Source organism: Pleurodeles waltl, chromosome 4_2 (assembly GCF_031143425.1).
Source record: "Pleurodeles waltl isolate 20211129_DDA chromosome 4_2, aPleWal1.hap1.20221129, whole genome shotgun sequence".
Taxonomy (NCBI): Eukaryota; Metazoa; Chordata; class Amphibia; order Caudata; family Salamandridae; genus Pleurodeles; species Pleurodeles waltl.
Genome location: NC_090443.1, coordinates 525,201,785 through 525,217,697, shown reverse-complemented (window position 1 = coordinate 525,217,697; position 15,913 = coordinate 525,201,785). Strand labels below are relative to the sequence as shown.

Sequence of the window (15,913 nt, the reverse complement as noted above, 5' to 3'; positions counted from 1 at the left end):
AAAGTGCCCTCTGGGTGCATGTATTAATAAATCTTTCACTGGAATCAGTGAGGGATTATTATTACAAGACGTTTGATACCAAACTTCCCTCTTTTCAGTGCAGCCTTCATGTAGCTGGGGAACTCGTATTGACCAGTGTCCAGTGTGAGAGTTAGAGCTATTGGCTTTGTAAATGATGTGTTTTGGTTAGGGTGTAGTGGATGTATGTGGTGTGGAGTGGAATTATGTGGTCTGTATTGGAATTGTTAGTTGTGGAATTGTGTGGGGCGTAACTGTGTGATGTGAAGTGTATTTGTGTAGTGGAAACAATGATGTATCTTGGACTAAAATATAATGCCCAATGCTGATTTTACGTTTTGCGTAATTATGCATAATTATTCAAAAACAAATTACACAAACTTGACACTATAATACTTTTTACATTTTCCGATAGGCTTTGAAGAGGTTCCAGAGAAGCTCTTATTAACAGTTGATCCCACTGGCTTTTACTGGAACAGTGAAACCATTTTTCCACTTGGCCTGTTTTGCTTTTGTGTGAACTTCACTTGTCTAACACCTAGTGGACTCCTATTTTTAAATGAATTTTCGGTACACTTGCTTGGGAATAAAGTCTTCTCCTAATGAAACCATATAGTGTGTTTGCTGAGAGGCAACAGATGTATGAAGAGATTAAAGTGAGGATGAGGAAAATTAATAATAATGACATTTGTGCAATTTATGTAGGACTCTGGGAATTCTGTACTGAAAAGTTTTCTTATGACTGATGCACAGTGTAGTGCCATTCACAGAAAGTGCTCTTTGCAATTATTGGCTTTCCTCCAATCCAGAAGAACGTTGAGATTTGCTCAAGAGTTAGCAAACCGGAAATAATTTGCTAATAGCTCACCAGAAGGGTGATTTACTAAAACCTTGCATTTCAGAGAGAATGTGGTTGCTTGTAGGGACATTTCTTGTTTTCCGCCCATATCCAGGCAAGTTAGCCTTTCTGGGGTTTATTGGAGTTGTGTTCGCAAAGACACCCTTGAATACTGCCTCCTACGTGGATCCCTAAACTCTCATGCCTTCATCTTATTGTTCTGATGTGTTATGGTGACCAGATCTTGAAAGCCACAAAGCGGGCATTTTTCAAAAATAGGAGGACTCAATCCAACATCATCTGAGGTGCACAGAATGAGAGTCCTCAGTGTAGAAACACAAACGAGGCACTAAGGGAATAAATAAAAAGTCAGGTTTTAATCCCAGGATCACACATGTTATTTAAATAAATTTCTAATAAGAACTGCTAGCCAAGTGGTCTTGGTGACTGGAGAGCTATCGGCCTGGTCAGTGGGCTTTATTAAACATTTGGAGAGTTTGGTTAACTAGCTTTGCCATTCCAGCAGATGTTTGGAAGAGAGGGCGTTGCAGAGATTATACGAGTCGAAGGGTCCACATTAGGTACAGCAGGGATGTGCTTGACAGGAAATATCTGGCTGTAAATTGATCTCTGTGAATCCAGGTTTGTTGTGAGGACTGCTTTACTGCCTGCAACGAGTCGAGAGCAATGGCTGTGCAGGTGAGGGTGGTGGACAAAAACAGATGGCAACAGTAATATTTTGTGTTGGGTTGCGCAGAAGCACTGTGGCCCATATTTATACTTTTTTTGCGCCGCATTTGCGTCATTTTTTGACGCAGAAACGGCGCAAACTTGCAAAATACAGTTGTATTTTGGAAGTTTGCGCCATTTTTGCGTTAAAAAGCGCAAATGCGGCGCTAAAAAAGTATAAATATGGGACGCAGTGCTTCTGAGCGACAAGGGGAGTGCTGAGGAGAAAGACCGATATGATTTGGGGCAGAGGATATCGAATATACACAATGGCCCTCATTCTGACCTTGGCGGGCGGCGGAGGCCGCCCGCCAAAGTCCCGCCATCAGGTTACCGTTCCGCGGTCGAAAGACCGCGGCGGTAATTCTGACTTTCCCGCTGGGCTGGCGGGCGGTCGCCTTCAGGCCGCCCGCCAGCCCAGCGGGAAAGAGGCTTCCACGATGAAGCCGGCTCGGAATCGAGCCGGCGGAGTGGAAGCTGTGCGACGGGTGCAGTTGCACCCGTCGCGTATTTCACTGTCTGCGCAGCAGACAGTGAAATACATTTAGGGGCCCTCTTACGGGGGCCCCTGCAATGCCCATGCCAGTGGCATGGGCACTGCAGGGGCCCCCAGGGGCCCCGCGACCCCCCCTACCGCCATCCGGATCCCGGCGGTCGGACCGCCGGGATCTGGATGGCGGTAGGGGGGGTCGGAATCCCCTCGGCGGCGCAGCAAGCTGCCCCGCCTTGGAGGATTCAATGGGGCGGCGGTACACTGGCGGGAGCCCGCCAGTGTTGCCGGTCCGACCGCGGCTTTACCGCCGCGGTCGGAATCCCCATTGGAGCACCGCCGGCCTGTCGGCGGTGCTCCCGCGGTCCTCCGCCCTGGCGGTCTTTGACCGCCAGGGTCAGAATGACCGCCAATGTCTCTGCGCAGTAGCAGCTTATCAAAGGATTGCAAGGGCTTGCAAGAGGAAATCAAAAGATGCTTTGAGTCAGCCTTGCAGTGTTCCCTTACACAAGCCTGCTCAGCGAGAGCACAGGGGCTCTGTCAAGCAACACAGCAGTAGCAACCTGAGGGCCAGCTTACTGCAAAGATGGACAAACGCTGGGTCCGAACGCAGAGGTTCGGGATCCAATGAAACGGGTATGCCCATGGAAAGATACCGTAAAAAAAAAGACAGTACAAAGGACATGCAATGAGCTCACAGGGTGGAAAGAGCAATAGCTGCTGGGGGAGGCAAAAACAGACGGTGAACCGTAACATTTCGCACTGGGATGAAGTTCACGTGGTTTGGTGTCCTCATAAGGAACACCGTTCTCAGCATGCACATTTGCCAACTTCATCTCCTAAAAGATGAAAGCAGACTCCAACACTCTTAAAAAAAAAAGTTAAACAGATGTGTGCAGAAAGTTATGAATATTTTACTGCCCGTCGGAAAATACTTACAGAAAGGCAGAAAACAAAAGAAAGTTGAGGAAAAATGTACGCGTACATATAAGTGTGAACACATCATGCAAGAAAACAAAAGGAGACGCAGCCAGTGCGACCCTTAAAGTATAAATAGTCCACATAGGAAGGAAGCCAGGCGAAGCACCGACCTTTCGTAAGTAGAACACAGGCCCAGCACGGTGGAGAGTACCTCTAAGAAGGTACACCAAAGAAAACACGAAGAATTGGATTCTCGTTTTTGTGCTCTATTTTAGAGAGATGCGTGATAGGAGTGATTGGTGTGAAGAATGGCCTCCTCAATACAATTAATAATGGGGCAAGGAATGGATGAGGAGGGAGCAAGCAGCGGTGCGCATAATCTAATCAGCTCTGCCACATAATTTTATCCTCCTCTGCCATAGCATTGCTAATAGGTGGTCGGTGAACTAGTTAATTAACATATACTAGTTGACAGGTGTGAAATGCCCGTACATCTTCAGTAGTTTTCCTAGCAAGTCTTCTATAAACAGAAGGCAGTGCACATGCCACTGCATAATGGCAGCACGCACACTGGGGGTAGGTAGAGTCTGGAATGGCTATAACATGAACTTTATTGTAAAGTATGTACATTTCGTCAAAAGAGCATTAACACGCCAATTTAAAATTATATCAAAACTCTAAATTAACAAGAATTCCTTAGAACACCCTAACTGCGCTAAAAGTAGGCAACTTAATTCCAAGGAACTGCTTAGAAACGTTTGTATCTTCTCACACTCTCCAACACATTCAGTTGTTAGAAGAAAACACTTCCTGGATTGAAAAGCCAGTAACCCATTAAGTGAAGGTTGCCAATTGGATGTTTATAATGTGCAGTGAAAGACAGTAAACTTAATTTGAACAACCCCATACCACGCATTAAAAACGTTTGATGTTCATGAATAAGGTGAATGATGGAAAGATAAAATAAAATTATTTTCGACCTCAAATCCATGACAGTGACTCCCACACTCGCCTATTTGTTTCTTGAAATAGGTAAGACCAGCGAGCGCACTCCAGCACATGATGCTTCCGGCTAACCTCGCTCTCATGTAATAACTCTAAACATGCTAGATACGCTCTCTGTGATTTTGCAAAGTTTGATGGCTAAGAGAGTTGAAAGTTTAGGAAGAGGTCCTTCTGAAACGTGAATAAAACCTAACCAAGCTCCAAGTAGTGAAGTTGCAGTCGTTCAACAGCATCAATTGTTAACATCCCACTGGCTCTTCCTGGCTATGGTGTTCAAGTAGGTTAACTGCTTACGAACAGCTAACTAGTACTGTTTGTAGCACATAAAACGTGCTTTCGCTGTTTGCATTAGATCCTCACCGGTAATGCTTCTAGTTTACCGCAGCATATTATTTTATCAACGTGTTTTGTTTTTGCAAAAGGGCAAGTGAGCAGCAGCCAGAGCAGCAGAAGTGACACTGCAGTTGCTGTGGAAACCCATCGGGTCGTGGCTCTTGAAGTGAACCTGGCGACAATGGTTGTTTAAGGGAAATCCTTAAACGTGCAAGCGGGGGCTCAGAGTAGAGCGAACAACAGGCAGGGTATCCCCTTCCAAGGGCACCAATCAGCCCACGTCACAGCTGCAGCCAGAGCAGAGGAAATGTTTGCTCGGCTCTGAGGGTAATTCAGTGCTCAGTTTGCAACCACTTGAGGCAGTGCCCGGGGTATAAATAAACCTTGTAGTACACATACAGAAACCAAGACCTAATTTAACCAGATTGGAGCCATCTCAGATCATTTCTAAGAACCCGTTACACAGGACTTGTGTGTCTCGCTTGGATGTCTGTTTGCGTGTGTATGCATATGTGTGGTGTGTGCGTGAATGAGTTTGTTTTGCTAGTTTTTGTTTGTACTTGACTGTCTAACATGTGCTCATAAACGTGTGCATGTACGTAAGTGTGCACTACACGCTTTTGTGTATGTGTTGTGAATGCCATTTATGTATATGTTGTGCGTGAATGCATATGCTTCTGTGAGCTTGGATGCGCTGCTCCCTCAACGCTAATGAGGGAGCAGCGGGTGGAGGAGGGTGACAGAAATAGTACCTCGATCACGTCTGGAGCAGCAGACGGGCATTGATAAATTAATCAGTGCTTGGTCCCTACGCCACAGAGAGGAACAGAAGTGATGCCAGGCCTGAAGTGGACGAATTATGAGGCTGTAAAGAAGAGTGTCACGCAAGCCAACAAATAATAAGCGACAGGTGGGCTCTAAGCCCTTTTCTAAATACAACAGTGTCTTGTAAGTGAAATGCATGTGCTAGAGCATGCTATCGCAGGCTCGACCCTATAAATGGCTTCACTGTTCACTTACTATGTTTAGGAATCGACACAGACACAGGAGGGGCATTTCTGCTCTTTCAGATATGCCCACACATGTAAAATAATGCACCCCTCCTTAAGCTGTAAGGCCTGCTGTAGGGGTTACTTACAAATATTACATGCAGTGTTTAGGGGACATGGTACACAGACTGTGTGCCATGTTATGTTTTCACTTTTAGGGATCACTTTTCATGCAGCCTGAAATGGCAGTCTGCATGAGTTTGGTGTTGGGTCCCTCAGAGTGGTACAAGTTGTGCTGCAGTTCTAAGGGACCCTCTGCAGTTCCTAGGCCCTTGGTACTAGAGGTACCACTTACTAGGGACTTACAAGGATGTTACAGGGCCTGGGCACTGTGACCAGGTTTCTTGTTTTGGGGAAGAAACATTGGCATTGGGGACCTGGCTAGCAGGTACCCTGTGCCCTTCAGTCAAAGTTACATCAAAAAGCAGGCAACCAAAGTAGGGAGGAGGAACTGCAACCAGAACCTAGCTTCTTACAGGGAATCGTGGAAGAGAAGAAAGGCCATTACCATCTTTACCTTTTAACTTTGATTCACTGTAATGGTCTGTTGCCACCTCTCTGTTTGCTTCTTTTCTCTTGTGGTTGTTGACTTACTTCTGAGTGAGGGGGTGACTGCACAAACTAGCAAACTTTACCAGGGCATTCATGTGAAAACTGATATTAACCCATTACCTCTCTACAACTGGTATGGTATATAGCTACACCATTCCTTTCTTCTCCTACCTCCTTTTTAGGTCTTGCCTGTCACATCACATGTTCTGCGTGCGCTCTCCCCTGTGAGAGCTATTGTGTACAATAAGGAGCTTGCAGACCACCCAATGCTTAACATTTGTTGGCTTCGCTGTCACTCTTATTGCTGCCTTCTATTTCACCATCGCGTACTCGCTTCACTTCTTCTATTTTCAGCTGAAGCATGGAATGCGCTGTGATTGAGGTACTTCTTTTATTTGGTCTTCTTCCCTGTTGTTCTTGTTGAACCTCTTACCATTTGTAGGTATGTTTTACCGTGCAACACATACTTCAAAGAAGCCCTTTTCTCTTTTAAAATGATGTTTGTGACAACAAATGTTCTCTGCTTTTATTGCGACAAAAGATGTTACCTGCTTCTAAATGTATTTTCACTAAGTGGGCAATTGCTTCCATCATGTGATAGGTTTTTTAGACAAACGTCATTTTGTTTCTTTTCCAAGCATCAGAAGATTGACTGATTTGCTCAAAATCACATGGGTGCTGAGCCAAGACATAGCAAGCACTGGCAAAGCCAATAGGTCTTGCCTTTGAGACTGTTGGCTCTGCCATTGCCTTTTCTTTCATGCTATACAGCATCAACATTGCCGTCTTCAGCAATGATTCGCACGCATGTTGTGCAACAGCATGACTGCTGTGCAGCATAGCTAAAAATAATAATGAAAAAGAAATGACGCACCCACCACTAATGCACTTTTTATTTATTTTTTAAAATGGTACATTAGCCCTGGCTATGTCACATCACTTTCTTAAATTAGTTTTAACCACACTGCAAAGCACAAGCACTGCTGTAGAGCACGGCTACTAAACACTGCTAAAACCAATAGCTTTTAGAGGTGAGACATAATGGCTTTGCCAATGCTTGTTTATTTTACTTTCCACTTCTATGCAGATGGTTTTCAGTGCTTTATCTCCTTCCCTTGATCCACCCAGTTTTATATGGTTCCATTTCTAAATCTGTATTACCACTTATAACAGAGTAGACCTTAAATATTCTATTACCTGCTGGTGTTCCAGGTGTCACCATCATGTCTTTTGATTTTATTTTACCCTATCTGTATGTTTTCTACACATGGTTTCCCAACCATGCCATTTTTAACCCTTCAATATTCCCAAGATCTGCTTTACGGGTCAGAAACTTTGAGACCTGTTCCATCTCTTGCCCCTCTGTGTTCTCTCACTTACAATATTTTTCAAATTCTGAGGTCCAATAGAGTATATGCAAACTAATCTGGTTCAGGATCACAAGGTACAACAAACATGTACTATTCCCTGAGATACCCCAATAAAGCAGGAGTACAGTTGAGTCCACCCGCAGAATATGGTTATTTGTAGGTTTGTTTGTATTTGTAAAATAAATAAATATATAAAAATATGTGTATTGCTTTGAGTAGCTCTTTATTTTAGGGGAAAATGGATTGGACTATTGGCTCATGTGCTGCATGCACTAAGCCGAACACTCAGAAGGAGTGAAAATGTTCTGACTGATCCCATTGGTCCTCCCAAGTAGGGCACCAGATTGTAGTATGATGAAGAAGCAGCTTCAGTGGTTTTCCAAGACAGTTCCACACACTTCTGGAGGGGATTGATACATGTGTAGTGTAGTTCTTCCTTGATAGATGGATAGGACACTAGTTTTCTAGTGTGTCCTTAAGAATATGGAATTCCTTGCTGTGATCTGACCAGAGGACTAATCCCAACACCATCACAAATCCTGTGAAAATGAGTAAATGCATTTCATCTATATCTTATGCCTGTGGTTGACGACTAGATGCTCAAAGATCCCTGCCTAGTTGCATCTGTTGATGTAGCATGCCCTATGAAGGTACGCCAATTGACTCCTTCATGCCTTATTTTACTCTGTCATATATGATAAAGTACATGCACTAGCAGGATTTGCACAGGTTATGGGACTGAGCCACAACTGATGGAAATGAGAGACAAATGGATTCAAAATTTTTCCTAAGTATTTCAGGTTGACTGAAATGAGAGAAAAGAATCTCAACACTCTCTCTCTCAGCGCTCTAGCTCCATTCTAATAAGCAATGAAGAAAAGGTACTGCATTTCCAATTCACTCTCGCCAATCGTTTAATGAGACCAATTCAAAGTTCAGCTCTTACCTTTGGACAATACAAGTACGACATCCCCCTCTTGAAGCTCCAGATCCTCTGGCTGCGTCGCTTCGTATCTGAAAAGGGCCACCACCTGATCTGCATGCTTCTCTTCTGGGGTGCTTTGTGACACCTTAACGGCCTTCTGTTTTCCCACACCTCTGGGTGCAGGGCTTGGGACCTGCCACAGAAAACATACTTTTGAAGAAGCAGATCTGCAGTGTGACTAGGGGCAACTGGTCATTTGTTGTCACAAAACAAAAAGGTACATGTACAACACTAGTTGTATCACATAAACTATCACTGGTACCACTATTACTGGTCATTCTCTTCTTGGTAATATTACTTATACCACCAGTAAAGGGCCTCTCTAAACAGCACATACAAACACAGAAAGCAGCAGCTTATTCAAGGTTTTTCTATAACACTTAGGCCTATATTTATACTTTTTTATCCCTGCATTTGCGTAATTTTTTGATGCAACAGCGGCGCAAACTTACAAAATATAATTGTATTTTGTAAGTTTGCTCCGATTTTGTGTAAAAAAATGACACAAATGCGGCGCTAAAAAAGTATAAATATGGGCCTTAGTTCATTGCTTTTCAGTTACTTCAAAAGACGTTTCAATCAAGTCAAATTGATGCCACATGAGCTAATCAATGGACTATCATTGAGGCCCACTCTTTAAACTTTGTTTATTATGCCCCAGTTTGAGTCTATAGTCCCTTGTTTGGGTCGATGAAGTATGCTAATCCTCTGCATGGTACGAGTGGTAGTCTGGCCTTGGGTGATAAACCTGTTCAACTAGCTGCTCTGCTGTAGTGCGACTACTGACTGACTTTTATTCCCCCATGGAAGACCTCCACGGCAGATGACATCCTTACAAATCTGAAGTTTTCTGCAAGGTGCCTTACAAAGTCTCTCTCTATGTGCGTCAAGCTACCTCACACTGTATGCTCATATCCCTCAAGCCTAATCAGGAGGGCCAACGAACGTAGTGCTGGAAGTCCAGAAAGCCCAGAGCAACCACATTTACACAAATGATACCAATGAGGAGATATCAGTTGAGTCAACCTACTGTTTTCTTCCTCAACGGGGCAGTGGAAGTATCCTTATTTCTCCAGCCCAAGGCACGGCAATTAAGGTATTCCTATTTTTCTCGGCCCAAGTGACAGTGATCAAGTCGTTTATTTTTTTCCGGTCTGCAAAGAGACAGTGGAAGCCTTACTACCGCTAGTGCATGAAGAGTGGAGAGTTGAAACTTGTGGGTCAGAAGTCCTCTGCATGGCCTGGCCATGCTCAAGTAAACTTACAATCTGTGAGTATCCTGGAGGTGTTCCACATATTTACTCTTCTGTTCCTGAGTAAAGCCTAACTCTGTTGATGGGATCCCCCAATCTGAACCAACAAAATGAGCAAGGATGGTTAATCACCTCCTCATCCCAGGCCATGAAGGACCTGGCTGCATGATTCTAGACCAATGGCAAAGGCCTTATACCTGCACCCGTGTGGTGAGAGTGCCTACTTACTCTTGTCTCTAAAGGTCTATTGAGTCCTTCCAAAGCTTGGGGTCTCTTGCCTATCATAATGTTTGCGTTGTGTATAACTTGTCTGTGTTTCATAGTAAAATGGGTAAATGGTGGTGCCTATTTGAACACCTTATGCAAGGGCGCATGGTAGTTCGATGGATGATGGATTTGTCTAAGGTAGACATGGTAGCCTGTTCATCCCTGTACATCCCTGTTATTCAGGCTGCCTGCATGAAATTGGTTCTGGCTGTAAGATGCCAAATATTGCTTTCCATTTCCCTTTGTTCAATGTATTTCCTGTGTTCTAGTGACTTATCTTTCCACCACTTCCTGTTGCTGCTTGTCGTCTAGCAATAGAGACATTCTCGTAGACTGTCTTTGAGGGTAGGATACTAGAATACTGTATTCTGTATTTTTTTTAACAAAAATATCACCAGATTTGAGTTAAAAACAGAACCACTAAACCTAACAGAGCAATGTTTTTGAATACTATATTGAGGCCACAGTATTCGTCAGATAATATTTTTATTATTGCTGTTCTGCTTTACAACTGTCTTTGAGATAAATATAAAGTCACAATTATTCTGGTATGTATGATAATATTACAGAAACATTCTTTAGACTATTTGAAGGGGCCAGGACTCTGCTATGTCGTATTTATACAGTCACTTCCACAGGGAACCACAACTGAAATGCCGGGCTACAGAATTAAACTTTTCATACAGAAATGGAGTAAGCCTCCATAACAAGAAGACTCCAGAATTATTAATCTAATTCCTTTTTTCCTTCTATAGGAGTAACCTTTTTGGGTCCTCAAAATTAATTATCAACCACCTTTAGTCCTGAGGATGATCTTCCATATTTAGTACAAAATGGGACCGAAACGTTGATGTACACTCCACTGCTTGCATATAGATCAACAATCAGTGCGACATATCCTACACCACAGGGTACGTTCCTAAGGAATGTTCCTTATATTAAAAGTGGAGTGCACATCACTGTATCAGTAAATGATTGCATGGAAATATGCAGAACCAATACACTGGAAAGATATATGTTTCTTGCTGTTAAAGACCCCCTTTATACTTTTTTACTTTTTGTCTGTTGTTTCAATACAGATCAATTGTTTGCAATTACATAGTTGGTATGCCTGTTTCTTCATGTATTGATATTTTTTTGCTGCGTGACTCTGAAACATTTGCCATTTGATTCACTTTTGCGAGTTTTGTTCAGTGCGTTAAAGATCACTAAATGCACAAATATTTACTAATTTATGTATTTATATGTAAAGGCCATTTACTTCAGTTCACATTTTTTAAAAGGCAGCACTTAGATTACCTGCATGTGCCCCAAAAGTGGCATAGCTCCATTATATCTGAGCCTGGGAAGTTGTAGATTATCTGGGCACAGAGGCTGCTCTAGTCTTTGTTGTTGGGCAGACATTACTAGAGCTGAATAAGTGAAGGTTGTAATTCTTCATCAGGCTGAGGTCAAGCATGGATTCCTGTGACCTCATGTATTGTGACTTGTGGAAGAAGCTACTGTGCTACTCCTGAATACAGCAGCTGCCACAGAGTTAGAAAATTAACATACAGCATAGATAACTAAAGATCAGTATGAAGGACAACTGGAGGCACTGAGCACACCCTAGTGCCACAAGAGCGCCAAAGACCAGCTAGTTCTCCTGCAATGGATGTTTCATAAATTCACATACTTGAATCATTCCCCATTGACAGGCTAGGTATGCCTGGTACTTTCAAAATAGCAATAAACAAGGTTAAAATGGCTATAAGCCCAACTACGGTGTTTGTTTAGTAGCACATCACCTCATTTGAAACCACCCAATCTTCAGCTAATGAGATGGAAGTGCTGAGTTCTATACCCCCTACAGGCCACCGTAGCTCAGATTTGTACTAGGTGTTTTATTTGAGGATGCCCCGGACACTGTCCTGACATATTTGCAATATTTTACTGGAGTCTGATGACCCTTATTTGAGGTCCACTGAACCGTGAGTTGTTCCTTGGGTTAGTTGAAATTTGTATACAGGAGAGAATTTCAAACTGCCATTGTGACAGACAAGACCAGATCACTTTTGAAGATGTGTTTTTCATTTGGGCAAAGGAATATCTATCATGATGACCATCAATTTAAGTGTTTGTATTGATTGTACATCAAGCATAAAGCCTCTTGCTGTGGTATTTGTAAAACTTTTCCTACAAATATTCTCAAGGACCATGTGAGAACACTTAAACCTCTTAGAGTTGAAAGATTCCCCCTCCTAAGAGGTTGCCCCCTTGTTGGGTAATGAATCTATGGGCACTGCTTTACCAAGCACTTACATGAAGATGGCAGATAAATGCAAATATTTAGAAATTTTGCAACTGGAATCCTCTAAAACATGGCAATTTTTGTCTCTCAAAAGGGAAAAAATTAAGTTTCTCAGAGAAGTCAGTGAAAAATGCTCAGTCCGTTCCGTGCCAAAGCTCCTCACAGCTCTTTCAGTGTTTCCTCCTGAACTATTTTCGAAAGGAGACCTCTCATTGGTGAAGGTAGCACTGTCGATCACTGATGACACCCTCATTAACAACTGTCCTATCAACAAGACGTGCCCACAACCTTTGATGACACCAACAATTTTGTTGTTAATGACAATGACTCAGGAAATCATTATTCCACCTTCACTGGAGGTTCCAATACCTTTTCACTGATTCATTCTTCATCATTAACGATGTCCATCCAACTGCCAGTGCATATTCTGGATTTTGAACTATAAGCAGACATTAGTGACCAAGAGTACTCAAATACAGCCTACAGTTCAACTTACATGAATGTGTAGTAATTGTCTGACTTTAAAACTCCTGGGGATGAAAATGGACAAACCCCTATGTGGTGGAGACTTGGAGGAGCACACGAGGGGCAGCAAGAGTATAACAATGGTCCTTAAAGTTATGAGCGGCCCTATGGTACCAGACAGTAAAGTCAGAATCTCTATATCAGAATCCCTATATTATATAGGTGCTTGTAAGCTTCCTTAATGCCTTACAACATATAATGGAGACATTTTTAAAGATGGTTCTGGAGTAGCAATCTGCAGTTCTGAGCATGTGTGAATTCGTCCCATTCCTCAGCAATATCCTCTGCTGCTCTAGCCCAGCCTTTGGTGGTTGAGCCTCTTCAGCCACCTTCCTTGCCAAAACAACCTCCACCTTCGCCTAGGCAATCTTCACTAACAGTGCACCTACTACCTCCCACTCCTAAGGAACTGGACAAAGATGAAAAACGTCAGGACAGCTATCAAGGGGCCAAACAGAAAGAAGAAGAATTTTCTGGTGTTGATATGAATCATAATGATGCAGATGATCGTCAAGAGGATGACAAAGAAGCTGAAGAACGGAATATAACACCCCACTACCTAAGGCACCTCTGGATTCATACTGCTCACTTTCATTTTTTACTGTCCTTAGCTGCTTTCCCCAGCAGATCAGACCAGTGGCGACAGTAGATCAAAAATGCTTCCTCTACAGCTTCAAAGAAAATCCTAGGATGTTAGTGAAGTTGATCACGATTCTGGGTTCGATCTAGGAGTAGGGTCTAAAACTGATGAAGTCTTCCACTGTTGTTATGGCTATCATAGTAAGTATGAGGACAAAATATAGAGCATCAGAATCGGTTCTGGCATGACTAACTGGGCACCCTAGGCTACATTCCATCATCACAGAGGCACCACAAAGAAGACACAAAAATCCTGTCCACCTGCATCTGCACTTCCAGACAGAGATGGGAAGTACATATTTTACTGTAGTTTGCAGGGTCAGCTCTGTGGCTGCAACTTCCATCAAAACAGCCAATGCCCTATCTATTTTGGGATGATATGACCACCAGAAGTAGCACAACATGTCTCCTCTGGTCAATCTCCTACCTGAGGACAGAAGAAAGAGGCAAAAGCTATTGTAAAAGAAGGGTGCCTGCTATAGCAGCTACAATAGGTGCAGCCATGGAAGTCACAAATGCAGTCGCTCACCAGTTAACAGGCGCAGCAGTAGTTAGAAAACAGGGATGGTTAAAGTCCACCGCTCTAGGAACAAGCCAAGATCATTGGCATGCCCTTCGATGGGGAGTCTCTCTTTAGAAAACGTGTTAATGATGCCCAGCAGATAATACTGACTGACACCGCTTGTTCCCTGGCCACCCTCCATTACAGACTGCATTTCTTTCATAACACCTGAATATTGCAGGAATATAGAGGCACTTCATGACAGAATGGGAAACGCGGCAGACAGTGCCACTGTCTCAGGCAATCAGGATACAACCAGGGTTACACCTCTGGCAGGGGCAAGTTGTGTCAACCTTCAGTCATACAGATAGGACTGTCCCAGTCATGCTGTCAGGAAAACACACAGTGTACCTGACTTCCTAATGCTACCTTTGCACCACCGTGCACTAAGGCCCTACAGGGAAAATCTCACACTTTGCATCCAAATTCAGAAAGATTACATCTAATTGCTGGGTGGTAGAGATTCTGGAATGGGGGAAGGGGGAACATGCTTCGGTTCCTCCAAAAGCCAACTTGTAACACTTCAGCAAAGATCTTCACTTGCATCTTTAAAATCTGCAGCATGGTATCTGTCCCATTAACCCCTCCTCCAAAGAGAGCAATCAAAAAAGTTCATAAGGCCCAAAGAAACATCATATTTTACTCCAGATTCTTCTTGGTCAGTAAGTAGATGGGGGTAAAGACCGATCTAGGTTCTCCGGGAACTCCACTTGTTCTTTAAAAAACAGTGAATTTGGATAGTAACCCTCCAAGAAGCCCTTCTGGTGATGCACAAAGAAGAGTCCCTCAACTTTCTTTCCGAATGACATTTCCCTACCTGGATATTTATAAAGTGGCACAAGTGGCAGCCTTTCTTTGAGGACAGTGCTACCAAGTATTTTCATACTGGAATGATTAGCTAGTGAAACCATCTGTCATGCTGGAAGCCTTTACCTCCAAAAAGGCTTGCATCAACCTGTTCTCTCAGCTGTGCACTGATGCTCAATGTAAGAAAATCTTTTGCCTGTCCCACCTCAAAGCTCCAATTAGTGGGAGCAATCCTGGACACCTAACTCAGCAACACTTTTGCATTTGTGGGGTACATTATTGCAAAAAATGTGGTTATTAATTCAGTGAGGTAAGTACCCACCTCAAGTAATAATCACAAACCATGTTAGAGTGAACCACTAAAGTTGCTACATAAACATGAGCTCAACCTCTAATAGCTATGGTACAGAGCAGATAGCCTTAATGGAAAGACAATATGCAAAGTATTTCTACAGTACTAAAACAGTAATAAATTTGAAATGCCGAACAATAAAAATCTCAAAAGGAATTGGAAAAATAGAGTAATATTTAATGAACAAAATAACACTAAAATTACAACAATCTGATAAGGGGAGCCAGAGATATAAGTGAGTGCCAAGAAGCACAATGTGCCAGTGAGTCAATGGTCACGGTAGAACAGGACCTAGGTTCAATTTAATGCTGACCACAATGGAGCGCAGGTCGGATACACTAAGCACTTGTGTCCTGACCAAAGATTTTACCTTCTTACTTTAGCCATATATGTCCCAATTCCTTCCCCCACACCCCACTCAGAAGTTCACTTCCAAAGCCCCCAGTGCCTCAGGGGAGGCACTTAGAGACTCACAGGGTGGCAGGCATAAGGAAACAGGAGGGTCCAGTTCCGGCCTAGTGTTGCCACTGGTCAGCTGCAGGAAAAGGCTTCTTGTAGCTTGTTGTGTCCTGTAGCTTGAACAGGTCAGCCTTATCACCCTTAGTGTCTACTTCTTTGTCCCAGTTAGAAAAAAGAGAGCAGGTTGAGTCCCCTTCTCATGTAGCAAATAGCAGGTTCGGGAGTGTTCTGAAGTTGGTGCCTGCAGAGGCCACATTTATACTTGTCACAAGGTAGTAGGTTGAAATGACCCAGAGACTAGCCCTACCCATTTTGGGCATTTTCAAGATGACCAAAGTCTTCAGCCACACTAAGCATGGGCTCTGAGGGCTAGGGGTGTGTCGGGGGATTACACTATGGTAATACTTGTATCTTCTCACATCTAACATTAAAATGCAGTTTTATGCAGTCCCAGGATCCCTAAAAAACA

General features: G+C 43.2%; 1 protein-coding gene across 1 annotated transcript in view; it reads right to left on the bottom strand.

The window, feature by feature from the left end:
- Positions 1–15,913, bottom strand: part of NCF2 (neutrophil cytosolic factor 2) — a 172,880-nt gene that overhangs the window by 27,631 nt on the left and 129,336 nt on the right. Inside the window, exon 14 of the mRNA XM_069232040.1 lies at positions 8,252–8,423. Coding sequence (XP_069088141.1) covers positions 8,252–8,423 — 172 coding nt within the window. The remainder of the gene's footprint in view (positions 1–8,251; positions 8,424–15,913) is intronic.